The following is a 19,883-nucleotide window of genomic DNA, read 5'->3' as shown; positions in this document are numbered from 1 at the left end:
AACTACGCTTGTTGGAGAACAATAAAAACACTACACTCAACAAGCCACCAATAAAACTCAACTGCCTAACCTATAACCAAAGTCTCCTTTTAATTTGTTTTTTAAAAAAAGCGCTTGACAAACTTGCCCCGCATGCCGAAGTTGCCCCGATCTCCCCTATATATTTTTTATAACAGAGAATAATATAACCCTGCATAAAAATTATTTTTGGACTTCAAAACTACCTAATTTGTGATTCCTTCGCTGGTTGCTTCAAATTAAATATTAGCCTAAATTATTCTGTGTAGAAAGATCTTGTCAAAATTAAAATAGCCAAATTTAATTTATTACTTCTTGGAAAAAAATAACAAATTTTTAACAAACTAACGTTTCCAAATTTAATTTATTTGATCCAACAAATTACATTTGGAAACAGTTATTTTGTTATAATTTATAAAATTTAAGAGTTTAATTGTCACATTAATTAAATCTCTGATTAGAAAGAAATAAAATTTATATTTTAAAAAGGATATATATATTATATGTTTTTATATAAATTGTATATATTCTATAAACCAAATCTCAATATAGCGCTCCTCGAAATAGCGTCAGCTTCGTAAAATGCCAATGAATGTGCCTGAATGATCTTTCCCATAAATATTAAAATGAAAACATTTTTAGTATCTTTGAATATTAAATATACGATTTTGTACCACAAACGTCATATCACCAAATCATGTGACTTAAAAAATCAAACATGTTTAATAATATTTATGGGAATAATTGTTATTATTTGATGTACTTTACTATAGAGACACGCGCTATTTAATGCTAATTTCAGTGTCGGCAAAATTTTTATATATATGCGCACTCATAAATATGTATTAAAACACTTCTAATATAATACGTGATATATAGTATATAAAAATTACAGTTTAATGTATAATATATGCTCTCCACCTCAAATTAGTACGGTCTTGCCCCTGTACTGTACATCATACTTCTCCTTTAACAATAGAGTCGTACCGGTCATCTATCTAACACCTTTCAGAAGAAAATTTTTGAATTGAAATAATGTGACTTTTGGTTTAACTGGAAATTTGTATATAGTTAATCGGAGCTTTCTAACCTTAAGCTTTCTATATCGGGTCTCGATATTTATCTGTCTAACTACTCTCTCGAGATTAAGGAAGGACAGACAGACAAACGATAGTGGAAATTTATAGATCTACAATTTTTTTTTAAATTGCAGCCCAATTATTACAAGCTTTCTATATTTTATATGCACAGTGCAATAATCAGAAAATTTTAATGAATTAAGATATATGAATCGATATGAAAGGCTCAGTGTGTTTGAAATGGATTTTGTAAGGTTTATTTAATTTGTATTCAATAAAAACAAAAGAAAAACGCATAAATGTTTAGATTGACACGTATTCATCAATATGCTAATGTGAATTTCTTAATAAATATAAAATAAAGTTATATATATCACAGCTTAACACAGAAAATGATGTTAAATTTTTCTTTAATAACTAGTTGGTTGGATCATAATATTTGATAGTGATCTAGTGATCTCTTATATTCCTATAGAACTAAACAATGATAGAACTAAACAATTCGTAAGAAAGAACTAAACAATGATACGATCATTGTTTAGTTCTTTCTCACGAATAAACGACATATTCCACATACATAAACCCAACATAAATTGAATAACAAGTAAGAAATTTTTTGTAATATCCCTACAATCATGCAACATGACAAAATAAAATGAAAATATCGTTTTTCGAACATCTATTTTGATTTAAATATAATAATTTAAAAGAAATGTAATTTCATATTAAGAATAATGTATTAATATGATATATTTTTTATTGGAGAAATATATTAACTTGGAGAGGATTAATTTATTAATTAAAAAATGTTTATTTGTTTATTTGATGCATTTGTCTCCGAGATCATTAGGAAAAAGAAATAACTGAGCTATGTTTGGATAATTAAATATTTTACCGACGAACAACTTTGATAGGTTTGTAATGTTATCCTATATAACAATAACTGTAAAAGCTAGGATGTGGTAACAGATTTTACGGCTTCGAGTGTAATTAAAATGCCAATGTATGTGATATATTGGTAATTTCGTATCCCAACAGTTCTCTTCATAAACAATGATAACAATAAAGGTCTACAAAAGTCATAAAACGAGGTCATTTAGAATAATGAGAGTATTTTAGCAACGATTGCACCTCACCAACACAACCATTGCTAGCTAATTACCATTGTTTACTTTAAAGGAAAAGTATCGAGATTGCGACTTTGCTACTTTTAAATGGCTGGATTTTAAAGCGATTATGCTAATCTTATTAGTGGCGTTAGCAATATTTCCTAAAATATTAGTCCGTTAGATGAATAAATGCAATCAGCTTTACACTTAAAAAGTTTGAATTTTTGTTTTTTACTTTGTGTGTCTAACATCTGCTCATTTATTACTTTGTTAAGCTAGAAAGGCTTGCAAATAACACATTCTGTTTACACTTAGGCCTATTACAGATTTAAATAATGTTTCAAACAGTTGTTTCCATCATTTTTAATTCATAAAAGTTGTAAGTGAAAATAAATTAAAAAAAAAAAAAACTATAGACTTTTAATATTGATAATTGGTTTCTTAATTGAGATTTTACTAAAATTGCTTTTGTAAAAGTGACAAGAAATATCAATATAGAAAAACATTCTGCAGAATTTTTTTCTTAATAATACAATTATCTAATTTTGCCCTGTGTTTATTCCAAATTTGTTTTCATTATTATTTCTACTTTTTAAAAAATAATAATAATAAAAGGAATTTCACTTCTTCAGATCAAGACAGATAATAAATGGTTCTAAACCTTAAAAAATTATTTTATTTATTTTATATAATGTATTAAAAACATTATTTTTAAAATTAAATCAGAAAACGTTTAAGTTTTATAGAAAATTATAAATAAGTAATGCTTTTTAAATTAATAGTACAAACATAACAATTAAATATTACATTTGTACTATTTAATATTTTTATGTTATATTTAATCTATTCTTAATTGTATTTTCGAAAAATATAAAGATATATTTTAAAATTCATATTTCATTTGTGTGTTCGATCTATAAATTAATTATACAACGAATATTTTTTGTTCCACATATTTTATATTTGACACTTCTAAATTCTAAAATTAATTCTTGTATTGGAAATCTATGAGTTATATCTATTATTTTTCACTTTTATATTAATTTTTTAAAAATGTTTTTGAAATGTCATCTTTATATATTAAACTATTTTCTAACGTCAAGTTTTTTCCAGTAATTATTGATATATTAATCAATTTATATATTTTTAGCTTGAGATACAGGCTATTCGTGGAATTCTTTCGTGCATATTTTTTTCAATAGCTTTCTGAAATTAATTTATACAATAAATTATAAGCAAATTATAATTACAAAAATAATTACTTTAGATGTAGAATATCTTTAATTATAATGTAATTTACTGATAGAATACTTGTAATTAGTAAATAATATCTACAGATAGTTATATAAGTTTTAAATTATAAATTAATTTTGAAGAAAATAGAATGGTAATGAATAATAATTATTTTACTCATTTAAAAATTATGCACATTTCTGTAATTTGCTTACTAGAATTATGTACTTTTGAGTCGAAAGATCTATTAATATCGTATAAATTATCGTGTATTTATAATACGAAATGTATTATTAATGCATTACAATCTTTTTTCTTGTAGAATAATTCCGGATGGTAATTAAGTTTAAAATATTAAAAATTGTAGGCATTCTGTTGAAACATCTTCAATTTTTTTTATATTTTAAGCCATTTCTTTTGCATTTAAAACAGCGTCATAATAGCTATTTCCACTTTTATTTAGAAAATTTAAATTAATATCCAAGCTGTATCGATTTCAAACGTATTCACTTTGCAACAGCATTCGTTTAATAATTTCTGTTTGATTTTTATGACATTTGATTCACTATTTTATGTTTTATTATTGTTATTGTATCCGTTGTTTATATTTTTATATCTTACTTAAATTATAGTTTAATCAAGAAATAAGTTTCTTGTTCCAATTTTAATTAAAGATTTGCATTGACGTGAGAAACCATAAATTGAATAACAAGTAAGAAATTTTTTGTAATATCCCTACAATCATGCAACATGACAAAATAAAATGAAAATATCGTTTTTCGAACATCTATTTTGATTTTAATGCCGAAGTTCTTGTCTTGTTTTAGCGTGCTCTTTAATATAATATTACCACAAGTTACCAAAAACTAATTATTACCCATTCTTCTCTTGGTAAGTATGAAACGAATTGATAGAGTCTACCAAATGGTCTAGGATGAAGAAAACAAGAGAGTGTTGGATGAGAAAGAGGATAAGAGGAGAGAAGTTTTCACTAAGGTACTGAACAGATAGGATAAATCAAAAAGTACGCTGGAAAAAACAATACAAAATATACAAAAATATAATATAAATTCTACATAATATTTACAAGCATATGAAAGAAAACAATAAGACTACTGACTTCCTGCAACAAAATAAAACTTATAAACTAGTTTAGAAGAAAAATAAACCTGTTTTCTTCACATCTGTATTGATTGTAATATTTTATTATAAAAATAACAGAAATATAATGCAATTTCTCCATCACCGTGATATTTCTTTTTTAATTAAAAAATAATAATTTCTAAATTTATTTTCCTGCCATACTGCAAGTTTGTACATTTTATCCAAAAGAATAAATTGAAAAATCTAATTTTTCACTAACAATATTAGCAAAAAGTTCTATTCGTGTCGTTGTCGCCACGCAGCAAATAAAATTCGTTCGTCTTTATACAGTATTTTAATGAGAGAAATGTTATAATTTTGTCAAACCTAACTTCACTTTGTTGCAGATAGTACTTCAACATTCTCATACTGTTGTTTTCTCGCACGAAAACATCGTTTGCTCGCGTTACCATATATAGTGGAAATCTGTATCAAACTTACCACTATACGATTTTATCCAGCAAAATAGGTCCTTATAGATCGTTGCTTAGCAACAACCAGTTTACGAATGGCGAAATCACGAAATAACAAGCAAATCTCGATCCTACTTTTCCACAGATACCGACAAGTACGAGTAGATGTCATCGGTCCGTCAACAAATAACGCCCGGTTTTATATTTAAAAATAATAGTGACAAGAGATAAGCTTTACTCATTGCCGAGATGGAGAAAGAGAAGTTTGCGACACAACTTCGATCGTTAAGAATATATTTCGATAAAATATTACAAAACTTTGTATGAATGAAAGTTTTGAAGAGCGTAAATACCACATTTAAAATCACTATTTAGAAATATCGTCTTTACAGAGTTATTTTTAACTTAATGTATAAAAATTAATTAATTTTTCCAAATATATTTTATATCAATATCAAACTTCGTATAAAAATAATATAGTTATCATTCTATTAAGTAGTATATAAGGGAAATCGGGGCAAGATCGGCATGTTAAGCTTTACTTAAATTTTGTGTAATAAATACTGCTGTAAACTGAAAAAAAAAGCTTTGCATATTGTCTATTGGAATGTTACCTTACTATAGAACTGGTTAAAATCAGTTTGGAAATAAAAATAATTAAAATAATTACAACTTTACAAGAAGAGAGAAACTGACGAAGTTGCCCCGGGTATAGGGGCAAGATCGGCAACTTCTCTCTTTTTGTAAAGTTGTAATTATTTTAATTATTTTTATTAAAGTTGCCCCTGGTATAGGGGCAACAGTAATGGGGTAAGATAGGCACGTATATAAAATTATGTTATTAACAATGTATAAGTTGGAATTCACTATTAAAACAAAGAAATACAAATCCAACACCCATTTAATATTATTACAACGAAATGCAAGTTCAAAGACATATATACATGAATAACAAATGAAAACATGTTTTCATTTATCATCTGTTTGATTTTTATCCTTTGCTTCTAATGTGGCTTTATGTTGCCGATCTTACCCCGCTAGTCATGATTTCGAAACATTAAGTACAACCCTGAGAACAGAATGCCAAGCCACGATCTGGCCACGTGAATAAGTTGAAGTTACATCCTTCTAACAGGAAAAGTAACTTTCGTTATCATGGAATTATAACAAAACCTGCCAATTCAATATAAATGGAAAAAAAAATATTATATGGAATTGAACGAAAATGAAAATTTGCTTGATAATTCAACTACGCTTGTTGGAGAACAATAAAAACACTACACTCAACAAGCCACCAATAAAACTCAACTGCCTAACCTATAACCAAAGTCTCCTTTTAATTTGTTTTTTAAAAAAAGCGCTTGACAAACTTGCCCCGCATGCCGAAGTTGCCCCGATCTCCCCTATATATTTTTTATAACAGAGAATAATATAACCCTGCATAAAAATTATTTTTGGACTTCAAAACTACCTAATTTGTGATTCCTTCGCTGGTTGCTTCAAATTAAATATTAGCCTAAATTATTCTGTGTAGAAAGATCTTGTCAAAATTAAAATAGCCAAATTTAATTTATTACTTCTTGGAAAAAAAATAACAAATTTTTAACAAACTAACGTTTCCAAATTTAATTTATTTGATCCAACAAATTACATTTGGAAACAGTTATTTTGTTATAATTTATAAAATTTAAGAGTTTAATTGTCACATTAATTAAATCTCTGATTAGAAAGAAATAAAATTTATATTTTAAAAAGGATATATATATTATATGTTTTTATATAAATTGTATATATTCTATAAACCAAATCTCAATATAGCGCTCCTCGAAATAGCGTCAGCTTCGTAAAATGCCAATGAATGTGCCTGAATGATCTTTCCCATAAATATTAAAATGAAAACATTTTTAGTATCTTTGAATATTAAATATACGATTTTGTACCACAAACGTCATATCACCAAATCATGTGACTTAAAAAATCAAACATGTTTAATAATATTTATGGGAATAATTGTTATTATTTGATGTACTTTACTATAGAGACACGCGCTATTTAATGCTAATTTCAGTGTCGGCAAAATTTTTATATATATGCGCACTCATAAATATGTATTAAAACACTTCTAATATAATACGTGATATATAGTATATAAAAATTACATTATAATGTGTATTATAATAAAATCTTTGTATAATTCATGGAGAAGAAAACCCGTACGATGAAAGAATATTGAAGAGATGAAATGAAAAAGCAAGAGATGTATAAATAGAAAAAAATATCTTTTATTATGAATATTTTATGTCGGTGATATTATAAACATATATATAACCATTTATGATCTTTCGAAGTATTAATTTCGCTTATATTAATGGACCAAGCTATAGTTATCTTTATTTAAATTGAATCTATTTGAGGAATTTATAAAATCTATTATATAAATCTATGTTGCTCTATACAGGCTATTTATATTGTAAAAATTCATGAACTAAGTTATAAAAAAATAATATATATTTTTTAAAATCTCGCTCTTTTAGAAATTTTGCAGAAGGCCCTGATCGTTTCCATATTTTTAAAAATCTAGCAAGGAATTTCCCGGTGAAAACATTTAAAATTGCGTGTGGTACTATCTGTTATATATTTTATTAATTATTATAAAAGTGAAATTTGCGTAATTTTGAAAGTAGAAATGAATTTTATTTAAAAATTTGTAAATGCTAATGAAGAATTTACTCGTTAAGTCTGACGCCAGTCGAGATATGACATATGACCCCTCTCTGTCTTCCCACTCTCTCGACCTTTAACCACCAAAATTTAATACCATTAATTTCCCTAATACACAAATCTCGCTGTAAAATTTCAGAAATTTTCGACAAAAAGCACAAGAGTTGAGTTAAACTACAAAGTGAATGATTCACACACACTCATTACCATCCATACATACAAAAACAAAAAACCTGAATTTTTTGCATTTATTGACATTTCAAGGTGTCCCGAGTCCAAATTTCAAAATCTAAAGGAATCATTTTTTGACCGATCGCCATACGTTCCCTCTGTTATATATTGTATGTATAGGCTATATGTAACAGAGGGAACGTATTACGATCGGTTATGGTATGGTATGTTATATATGTATATATAGGCTATAACAGAGGAAGTAAAAATCGGGAAGTAAATATAATAAAAAATAGAATATAATATAGTCTATATTTTTTAAATGAATCAAAAATAAAATGTAAATTAATTAATTATTGCATGCTATCAAAATAAATCTATTTTAAAATATTAATTTTATATTTAGATTTTTAATTCAAAAATAAATGTTTTGTGTTAATAAATATTGATAGATCAAATTTTACAATAATACAAAATTTAATAATAACGGCAGTTAGATAAATCAGTCATTTACTGACAATTCGTTAAGTGTATTACTAAAGTTCATGGATTAAATTTGGTAGTAAATTGTTGTATATAATTAATACACTACTAATTGTCAATTAAAGTTAACTAAGAACGATATTTAAAATTTTATCTGATGACAAATTCATAGACATTACAGAATATTTGTGAAATATTACTGTCAAATATTATCCATTAAAATATGGTCTAGGCCAGCGATTCCCAACCTGTGGTACGCGTACCCCTAGGGGTACGCGATAGGTTGTTTAGGGGTACAGAAAAAAGTTAGTTATTATGGCAGAAAAAATAATATATTATGTATCACAAACTAATAGTATTAAAAAATTATTAGATAAAAAATTGCAACAATTCCTTGCAACAATCACAACTTTATTATACATTTTTTCTTTTAGGTTTTTTTTCTTTAATTTAAAGTTACAATATGTAAAATTAACAATACGGTTACTCACTAAATTTCTTAAATGAGGGGTACAATCTAGAGATATGACATGTCACGGGGTACGCTAATGAAAAAAGGTTGGAAACCACTGGTCAAGGCTAATATTTTTATCAAATTGTGCAATTAGGAATCGCAAGAACTTTGCATATATTCCTTCATTTTGTTATATAAAAAACAGATAATATTCTAATCTATAAAATACAAAATATTTTTCCATAAAAATAAAAATTAAGTATTATACTGTAAAAAAGAAATGATCTTCATTGATAAGTACAAGAACAGGGTCATCGGAAAAGGTCCTGTTCTTTCGATAACCCTGTTGACCTTTTGATATTTATATGAAAGGATCTTTACTATCCTTACTTTAATTTTTTTAAGATAATCTTTAAATTATAAGTTTTAGCGTGTTTCAATGTGAGTACCCCTCATGGCTCATTAAACATCTAAACGACTTTCGATCTCAGCTCAGGTACGCTCGATCATTTTAATCGTTACAGTCGCTGCGACAATGATCGTGTCTCTTAAATGTTTTAGATTACGAATCATCCGTATTATTAAAGTTCATGGATTATTCTATTTTCCTAACGTAGCCCCGAAAGGAAAAGTCTAGAGGAGCCAGATCGGAATTCTTGCTGATTAAGAAATAAGTCCAACTCTCCCAATTCATCGATCATTGCCGTTGAGTGCATTTCGAAAATTGCAACTGTAATGGGATAGTATACGCTACTTGGCATATGCGGCGAATATGCGTAGCACATAGTAAACAAAAGGAAAACTTAATTTTAAAATGGCAGACGATATATTTACAACATATATACAATACAGAAGATATAAAAACGTCTCCACTTCCGCCCTTCCCAATATCTTTCCAATAATTTCCAACAAATTTCCAAAAACTAACGAAAAGTCTTCCTTCGCTGAGACAACCTTTTATTGTAGGCTACGATTTTCCTACAATATGCAAAACAGTTTTAAAATGTTTACTGATGATAAGCCGTAAAATGTAAAAATTGAATACAGTACTTGATTTAAAATGGCAGACGGTATTGCATATTATAGCAGAGTCGTAGCCTACAATAAAAGGTCATCTCTGCGAAGGAAGACTGTTTGTTAGTTCCAGGAGGTGGAAAGGACTTTTATACCACGTATATAAAAAGAAAACTCTCAATTTTTCTACACAATTTAGCATTGTACAACAATCAAAAAGATCGGTTGATTATTATTAGGGGTTCCGTACCTTGGGGCACTTGGGGCATGTCCCCCTTTGTTGTCGGATTGTCCTTTTTTCTTAATTAATCCCCAAGGGACTCGTTTCATTTTATTTTTAAATTTATTTAGACCTAATCATTTTTATTACTGAAAATTTTTTTTACTAATGACAGAATAAAAATAAAAATATTTATTATTAACCGAACATTTGTTCTAACGATATATATATTATACAATATTTTATTATATATAGGCTATTACAGTATATATATATACTGTATATTTTATATAATATACGTATGATGCCCTTTTTTATAGCTTGTGCCCTCTTTTTTATAGTCTGAGGGCGCCGCTGACCCAAGATATTTGACATTGAAATCACGAATATTTTTTTTTTCAATTATCCAATATGTATTGTATATGAGCATAATGCTTTGTATAGTTGAAAAATACAGCAACAAGTTGCTTAACTTTTCCGGCAATATTTGGTTGGGCCATCTGTTGTGATATTTTATTTTAAAAACTTTTTATATTTTTTAACTATTATAAAATGCCAAAAAGCTTAATTTTGAGGGTAGGAATGGGTTTTATAAAAATTGTAAATGCTAATAACGAGTTAAATCGTCATTAAGTTCGACCCTACTGGCGATACACGACACCCTTTATCTCACCACTCTCTCCACCTTTAACACGAAAATATATTAGCATCAATCTCCTTAATAAACAAACCTCCCTGGAAAATTTCAGAAATTTTCGACAAAAAGCACAGGACTTATTAAGCTTCAGAGTAAACAAAGTCATGCCACACACACACACATACTAACATCCATACGTACAGAAAAAACCCCGAGTTTGTCTTGCATTTGTCAAGGTTTCGAGGTTCTTTAAGTTCAAAAATGTAGAAAATCTGGGGGAGTCATATTTTGACCGACCTCCATACTTTCTCTCCGTTATATACAACAGAGCCGGAAAAGTAAAAATATTTATCGTGTTTCTCATAAGCTAAAAGGAAACAAATAATTACATCTCATAATGTTTTTAAAGAAAAATTTCCTTACTCTTAGTTTTTATTCGCGTAAAATTTATATTTCATTCCGGTTCTAATGTCAAAACATCGTTTTTTTTTATTTTAATAAAAGGTTATTACTAATAATTTCTTATTTTAAATCGTAATTTTTACTTGAAAAATTAAATTAAAAAAGAAAATTAGAATAGAAATAGCCATCAAGGCAATAAATAAATCAAAATGAAGCAACTTAAAATATATGCAACAGAAAGTATAAAACTTAACATCGAATGACTTATTTTTCAAGTAAAACCTTTTCGAATTTTATTTATTTTTATCATTTAATCCTATTACATTGATCAAAACAATTAAGAACAATATTATAATAAGAATATTTCACAATAAAATTGGAAAGCTTTTAATTGAAAATTATTAGTAGTTAGCTCAATAAAACATCAAAGATAAACGGTACACTTTGAACATATACACATTGTCGTTAGTGACTTTTTTTAATGCTGTTGTTAGCAATAGGAATAATTGTGCTGTTCATTTATTTCCGTTGCAGTACACGGAATTCTGTTACGTATGATGAAATGCCCTCTTTATAATATTTACTGTAATCTGCTGTTTGGACAGATATAAGCATATAGAAATGAGCGCTGAACATGAGGAAATCCTTAGCCCGAATTATAGGAATGTTACTAGAATTATGGTGTCATAATCTAACTCAGGAATTATTAAAACAAAATCAAAACAATATGCATAAGACAAGGTCGGAGTAAGTACGATCAATCATTATGCAAGATTAATGACTCATTGAACCGTCACTAAACTTGTAACGTTCATTTGTTGTGGCCATAGGAGATCGAGTATCGGGCAATTCATAATCATTTGCATCATATTAAGCTTTATGCTATAGATAGTGAATGTTGCGTGACTCTATAATCGTTCGTCACTGTATATTTGCAGAAATTAGGTTACACTACATTGTCATTGGAACGTTAGTGACTATAATCTGTTCTACTCAGCAAAGAATTCTGGTTTACTGTACAACTGTAATCGATGAGTCTTTCTCTCAACTAAGAAGATATGCATAACAATTTGATTTTTTTTAAAAGAACGATATAAATTTTTGAATAATAGTATTTTGGTTTAGGAATTGTAAGTATAGACTAGTAATTATACAGACCTCTGGATAACTCATAATAGGTCTTTCAAAACGCACGAGAATCTGAGACCCATAGCAGCTATCATACACAATTGTAAGTAGAAAAGCATTCGTTTTTATAAACATTTGATCTTATAGAACACAGCCAGTTATCGTTATGATTTTAGCAAAAAGTAATAACTATATAAGTTATCCAATATTCTATTCATATTTTAATCCTATTGAGTAGGTGCGGGAGGATTTTGGCAAACATATTACAACTTGATTGTTACCATTAACATGCAGCTAATGAATGAAAGATGGGAATCTTGTAAGTTTTAGATACTAAGCTAATCGATATTACGTAAATGCGTCGCTGTTCTAGAGATGCAGGAGACTATCCTTTAGAAACATTTGTTGTCAGTCTTAATCCTTACACTGATATTTCCATTGTTATATTTAAAAGCATATTTCAAATGGCAAGAAATGATGTGTAATTTACAAGAATGATACTCTCTTCTTGTATTAGCTAACTATTGCATTATATTCATTTTTCACGAAACGCTTTTGTTATATTAAGCTGATATGTCACGAGAGTCTGAAAAACACGATTTATTCAACATAATTCTAAAAATTACGCTATTATTCTGCAACTTTATATATCTGATAAGTATATATTTTTTGACTGAAAGAAAAATTTTAATTAATAAAATCTTAGTTATGTTATATTAATTATATAACAGACTAGTTTAATACAGGTTTACATAAAGAATTGTCTATGTGAACTGTCTTTAGATTAGGATATATAAAAGAATTGTAACCAGATGGCTCTAGGGATAGTTAGCTGTGTATACCCATGTAAATTTAGTAATTACGTTAAAGTAATGTAGGTGTCAATATTAATCCACCGTAGCTACGGCTCTGCTTGTTTGGAAATAACTTATTACAAACAGTCCTTGAATACGAAATTTCCTTGAAATCTGCTTTTCTGTTCGGCGCAGGATTCCATATACTGACTGATAAACCAAGCCAGGCCACGTTTGCCTGATAGTAGGTATGGTCAAGTCAATCAACTAAACATTCAATTCTCATAAATATTTTCAGAATTTATGAGTTAAATGATAATTATTATGGTTTCTGAAGTATTAAGTAACCCAAATTACATAATGACATAGTCCTTATCTCACACTTGAAAACAAGATAGAAAAGCTGCCAACTTAATGAAAACAGTTTCATCTTTAGCAAAATCGCATTTATGGGTGATTCGACAGACTTATGTCAAAATGTCCAAACATTTTGCAATAAGTCTGAATTACTGACGCCCGTTAAAGGAAGCGCTATTAGTAGGGCTACAGGGACATAATAGAGAGTGCGTACAACGCATTTTCTATTACCAGAATATCATTATGTTTTGCATAATGATATTCTGGTACGTTATCTTAGGCTAGTATATTTAACGTGCTAACGTCGCTAGCACGTTAAAATCTTAGGTTCTCAGGTTTATACGATGGTCAGGATTTATCTCAATCACCTTATACATAAAATTTTAGAATGTAAAAAATTTAATTAAAACTGTTATTATAATTATTAGAAGGAAGAAAGTTATCGACAAACACGAAAAGTCTTAACGTTAATACCTTTAAGAAAAGCCGATAAGAATTAAGTTTCAGAAAACGATCCAATATCTTATTCAAAATTAATCAATCTTGTCATTGCATTCCTATGTATTGATCACTTTCTGATAAATGTTTCTTAGGTTCTACTGTTTTATATAGGACAATCGATTTTATTTAATAAGTTAAAATTTCGAAATTTTAAGAAACAAAAAACTGTTTTTAACATTTTTTTTTATTTACAATAAGTATTAAACATTGTAAAATAAAAAAATTTCATTAATATCCAAACCTAGGCTGTAGATTCGGGGGAATTTTGACAGTCTAACCGCTCCCATTTGGACAGATTTAAGAAATTAATTACAATTAAAACAATGTATGTATAGGCTATAACAATTATTTTGTACCCATTCAGTTCTTCCTTAATCTATTTACTGTAATTGTATTACTTTATACACCTAAAAATTAATAATTATTATTACGATATAAAAAAGGAATATTTTATTTAAACCTTCACTTTTTTTAAGAATTCTGCCCACGGTCCTGATCCAACTATTATTTTTCGTTACGTTAATATAGAAAATAAAACTTTTGAAGTATGTTTTTAGCTTTAATTACATTAATTTTAATAATTTTATTTTTATATTTTACAATTTTATGATTTTTCTACTTTTCTTGAAAATTACTTTATGAGTTTGTTTAGTTATTATTAAAATAAATTGATGAAATTTTTGAATTATCTAAATCGAAAATTTTATGGATTTAACTTCAGAGAGAATTTACCTTTTCTCTGTAAAAAAANATTAAATTATTATTTTAAATAGCTTAAAATAACGATGTAAATTAAGTAATGAATGTTAAAAATATTAAAATCTTTTAAGTTAATAATGATACATTAAAATAGTTTAAAATTAAAAATAAAATAGCTGACAGAAAAAAATTAATGAAAAGATAACTTTTTATAATATAATTGTTAGATAAATTAATAATTTCAGGTTGCTTTCATAACAAAATCCTTCGAAATAAATATGTGAAAAACTCTTGAATCCTTGGAAAAACAAGGCCATCCATAAATTACATGTTATGTACAGTTTAATGGAGAAGGGGTCGCGTAAAGTATATAATTGAAGGGAGAGCGATGGGAAATACGATTAAACATCACAGAACATATTTTCTTTTCTGAGTGTTAGTCAGCGGCGCGTTATCCTATGGACGAAAAGTGCAATTGGTCAAAAGTCCACTATTGGTAAGGTCCCCCCAAACTAATTCTTCATAAGAAAATATTTTTCTAAAAAATTCTCCCGAAGAAAAATGAAGTCAACATTATTCATGGGGTATCCTAATTCAAATTTACTTGGACCCCATGAAGCAATCGGTAAAACGCGCTATTGGTGTTAGTTTGAATATGGATTGTTCTACATTCTACATGCAAACTAAAAAAAACATCCAATGCTTTTACTTATTGAATACGTAATTTTTAATGGATAATAATAATAATAATCAGGATCCATTAATTATTATTAATTTAACCTGAAGTTAATAATCCAAGATTATACTCGTTTAATGTGTTAGTTATTAATAATAATAATCTCCAGAATCTATTTTCTTAAATATCAAATCTATTCTCTAAAATATTTTGTAAGATTATTACAAACCATTCATTACTATTATAATTCATTTAAAAATAAATTGTAGAATTGTAGAAAGAAATAAATTGTAATAAAAATAAATTGTGGGAATGTTGTAGAATACAATACATTATATTATAGTATTAAAATATTACTAAAATTTCCATCAAATTAAAAATTGTAGTAGGTAATTTGCGTCTATGTATAAAATCAGAATGAAAGAAAGCTTGTTGCAATGCTTTATCGCTTAATTTTATATACAGTATATTTAAATTTTACTTTCTGGAATAACTTTAAGTCTGACTTACCTAAAAATGTAAATAGATTTATAATCATTAAAGTAATTATCTTCCAGTATTACATTATTATTATTATTAACTAAACTTTGTAATAAAGATTTAAGCTTATGAAATGTTTTGTGAACATATATTTATTATTTGGAGCTACATATTTAAAATATAATAATAAAAAAACAATAAGTTAAACACGACGTTTACGACTTTCTAAGTTTTAAATTGTAGTTTTTTATTGATAGTTTATCTCTGTTTAATGGAAAACAATCTTGTTAAAATTTATATTATAATCGACAGACCGAAAACAACGCATTATCCTATAACGATTTTGTTTGAAAAGTTGCCTCACAAGTAAATAAACATGTTTATTTTATTATTAATTGCAACCCTCTTAGATTGTTGTGACAGAAGCGAACAACCAACTGCAAAATTAAAGTGAATATGCACTTTAATTTTGCAGTATATTAATCCATAAAGCAATTTCCTAAGCAAATTACAATCTAAATAAAAATAAAAGAAAAAAACGCATTATGTTTTGGATCTCTGTTATAATTCAAATTTTAATCATTATTTCTATTTTTAATCAAATAAATGATAATAAATAATTTTTTTAATTGAAAAGAAAAGGTTTAAATAGAGAAAGTTAAAATATAAAATAATTTAAAAATACAGTATTGACTAAATTATCTTATCCTGTACAGTTACAGCAAAATAGAATACGCTAATTTAAATGTATATAAATCTACTACTATGACTTATAATAGATCTATTTATAGATTTTATTAATTATATTATACGAATTTTAGTAGAAATAAATAAAAGATATTTCTAATAAAGCTTTTATTTGATGTTTATTAAAGAATGACTGAAATAAGACAAATTGCATTGCTTCCTGCGGGATGTCAACCTTGGAACAGAAGTGTGGTGGCAATGAAAGGTCGGCGATTTGCCTACGGTGCTACATTAGCTATTTACATTTATGAAGTAAGCATTAAAAAATTTGAATTAACATTTTTAATTAACAAAATATTTAATACTTAATTACAATTTAACTTTTACTATTGTTTTCTTCAAATAAACTTAAATAACGTTTATAAACTTAAAAACGTTCTAACTAAATAAAAGATTCAACTAGCCCAGTGTTGAGAAAAACGTCACTTCATTGTGCCAGTACACAATAGTAATTATTTATTTATTTTTAAAGTGAATAGAATTAGAAGAATGTTGTTTTCATCACATGAATCAGAAAGTCAAAACCTCGCTACGTATTCGACAAAATATATATATGGTGTCATAAAATATTGCCGAATCACTGACTCTTCTTTCGTTGAGAAAGACATCGTCACCAATGTCATCTATTACAATACGCTGAAATTGTAAAGTACTTTAAATTCAAGAAATAAATCTACAAGTCATATTCTAACAAGATCATAGCGATATTACAGTTTGCACACTTCGCAATTTCTGAACACGATTTTCTTTGATGGTGTTTTCATTTGCATGATCTCCAAGATCTATAAATTTTACGTCAACGGATTTAAGTAGTAATTTTATTGATAATGCACTATATATTTAGGCTTCATATGAATCAGTTTAAAATATTGTTTTTCACTCTATAATAACTTATAAAAATTTTAACTTGCAAAGATATAAGAAACTGATTCTTAAATATTCTTTGTTTCGATGTGATACTATGGAGCGCCACGATGCCAACTCGAAAGGACTAGAACCACCAGTTTGGCTCTCAATAATACGTGTTGTCGGACCGAAAAAGTTTTTATCCTTCAACTTTTTGAAGGACCGGCACACTTAGAATATTATTGGGGCGAATTCCTATCCCTTAGAGTTGGCGCCCATGTAGCGTTTAATTAATAATTACAATTAATGGTCACCGATGAAGTGAAATGATTTATTTATTTGGACTATTTTCGTTTAAATTTTCTTGCCTTTGGGCACTAACAGGCTTACGAAGTAAAATAAAAGCACGTAGAATTCTGAAAGAAATCGATTTATGCATGAGACCATCGTTATATGCACGTGCATCGAATCTGATAGGAAGTTTGATGCGTTTAAATACCTCTTATTTTATGTGTTGATAAGATAATAGTCGAATGGAGAATTAGAGCGATTTTAAGAGTGAAATATTTGACTTATATTTTTTGCCTTTTCTCAGCATTGTCTCTGTCTCTTCTGGTCACACAACTAGAAAAAAGAATTGGACATAAAATACAAAACGAAAAAGCATCTCGAGCTCTTTGGGCTTGCTTCTCTGTTATGTATTTAATATGCAGTATATTCTATTCAATGAGCATTACGAAGAAATTTGTTTAATTACATTGCCTATAATGTTTTTGGTATAACAACTAATTCTGATTGAGTTTATATAAGTTTAGATTTAATAAGTTAAAATTTCGAAATTTTAAGAAACAAAAAACTGTTTTTAACATTTTTTTTTANATGAGATAAACTGTACAATGTGACAGCTGTATTATATACAGAAATTGTATTATTTCAATACAATATATTACAATACAATATAATACAATAAATTTCTCGGAAGTCTTTTGAAAGTGGAAAATATTTCTTAAAATTTAAAAGTTAGAAATTCTATATTTTATATTAAATTAAAAATTTAAATATGGAAAAATTTATGTAATCTATTATTATATTATTATTATTATATAATTTATATAGATTACATCAACGTAATCAATAGAATAATTTTAAAAATACGATTTTGTATAGATAATATCGAGATTTAATATATTAAATTTAACAATATATAGAAACTAGTATATAAATATTATTTCATACTTTCTGATTCACCCTATTTATCCAGTATCCTACTTGGATTTTCTCTCTTCTTTCTTATTCTCTTTCCCATTTCCTCACTCTCTTCCTTTCTTCATCCTAGCTAGAGCCTTGAGTAGATTCTACTTCTAATAATAATAATACGATTTTTATAATTTAATAAAATAATATAAAATCAATTTTTTAAAAATAATAATATATAATGTACATAAATTATTAAATAAAAATATATTTCTTTTTATCGGACAATTTTATTTTTATTTTTCTAGATGGATAATAAAACTCATAACTTTTATCTACATTCGATTATGTCGGAGCATAAAAAAGTTATTACAGCACTCGATTGGCACCCGAGAGATATTGATTTACTAGCAAGTGCTAGTATAGATCCTTGTATCTGTATATGGAATATTGCACAGCATTCTTTAATTACTCTTCTGAATACTTCACCGACTATACCGTCTATTATCTCTTGGCTACCGGGTCACGAAAATGTATTGGTTTATTTAGAACATAAAGGACCACTCTACTGTTGGAAATTTAGAAATTATGACGGAAATATTCAAACCGAAAGTATATATAACATGAAGGAATATCCTCCGTTTAACAGTAAAATTACATGTTTGGCCTTATGCAAATCTGAAAAATTAAATATGGCATTCGGTCATGAAGACGGTACCGTTTCTATATATGTAAAAGGTAAATTTATGTATATATATATATTTGATTGTAAATTAATATTTTATGTTAAATGTCGATAAATTATTTCGTTAAATTTAATTTTAAAATCTTATTATTTTAATTATATTCTTATTAAACAGATAATTTATCTTTCATGATAAAATTGTAAAAGTTTAATAGTTTTATAATAAAACACACTAAACTATTCCTTTTAATATACTAGAATTATATTCATAAATCTTCCTAAAATCTTTCAGAAGTTTTTTTATATATATGAGATTTTTTACAATTATAGAAATTAAACTAAACATGGACACATACTCTTATTTTACACTTATAATTTCTTTCTATATCGTAAAACTGTTTATAATATTAGATTTTATTTAATAAATTTTATTGCTTTTAGAATTTATTTTGAATTTTTATACGATTTATGTTGTAATTTTTACCTAAATGATGAAATTACTTTTAACGTAAAATTTACATAAAAATTAAACAAGAAGTAAACTTTTTAATGATACTATTTAATGCTTATTTTACACATTTCTAACTTTTATATTAAATCTGCAAATTTTAATCTGATGTTTTAGGATTTAAAAAAAAAAAAAAACATTATCCTTTAATTTCGAATTAATTTATATTCA

The 19,883-nt window shown here is 26.8% G+C and overlaps 1 protein-coding gene across 1 annotated transcript in view; it reads left to right on the top strand.

The window, feature by feature from the left end:
* Nucleotides 1-19,883, top strand: part of LOC111633499 (WD repeat-containing protein 17-like) — a 115,569-nt gene that overhangs the window by 11,404 nt on the left and 84,282 nt on the right. The window contains exons 2-3 of the mRNA XM_023378077.1: nt 16,608-16,731; nt 18,828-19,257. Coding sequence (XP_023233845.1) covers nt 16,609-16,731; nt 18,828-19,257 — 553 coding nt within the window. The 5' untranslated portion in view covers nt 16,608. The remainder of the gene's footprint in view (nt 1-16,607; nt 16,732-18,827; nt 19,258-19,883) is intronic.

This window comes from Centruroides sculpturatus, unplaced genomic scaffold (assembly GCF_000671375.1).
Source record: "Centruroides sculpturatus isolate CEXI.00-Female unplaced genomic scaffold, Cexi_2.0 scaffold421, whole genome shotgun sequence".
Taxonomy (NCBI): Eukaryota; Metazoa; Arthropoda; class Arachnida; order Scorpiones; family Buthidae; genus Centruroides; species Centruroides sculpturatus.
The sequence above is the reverse complement of the archived record's forward strand: the minus strand, read 5'-3'. Positions and strand labels throughout refer to the sequence as shown.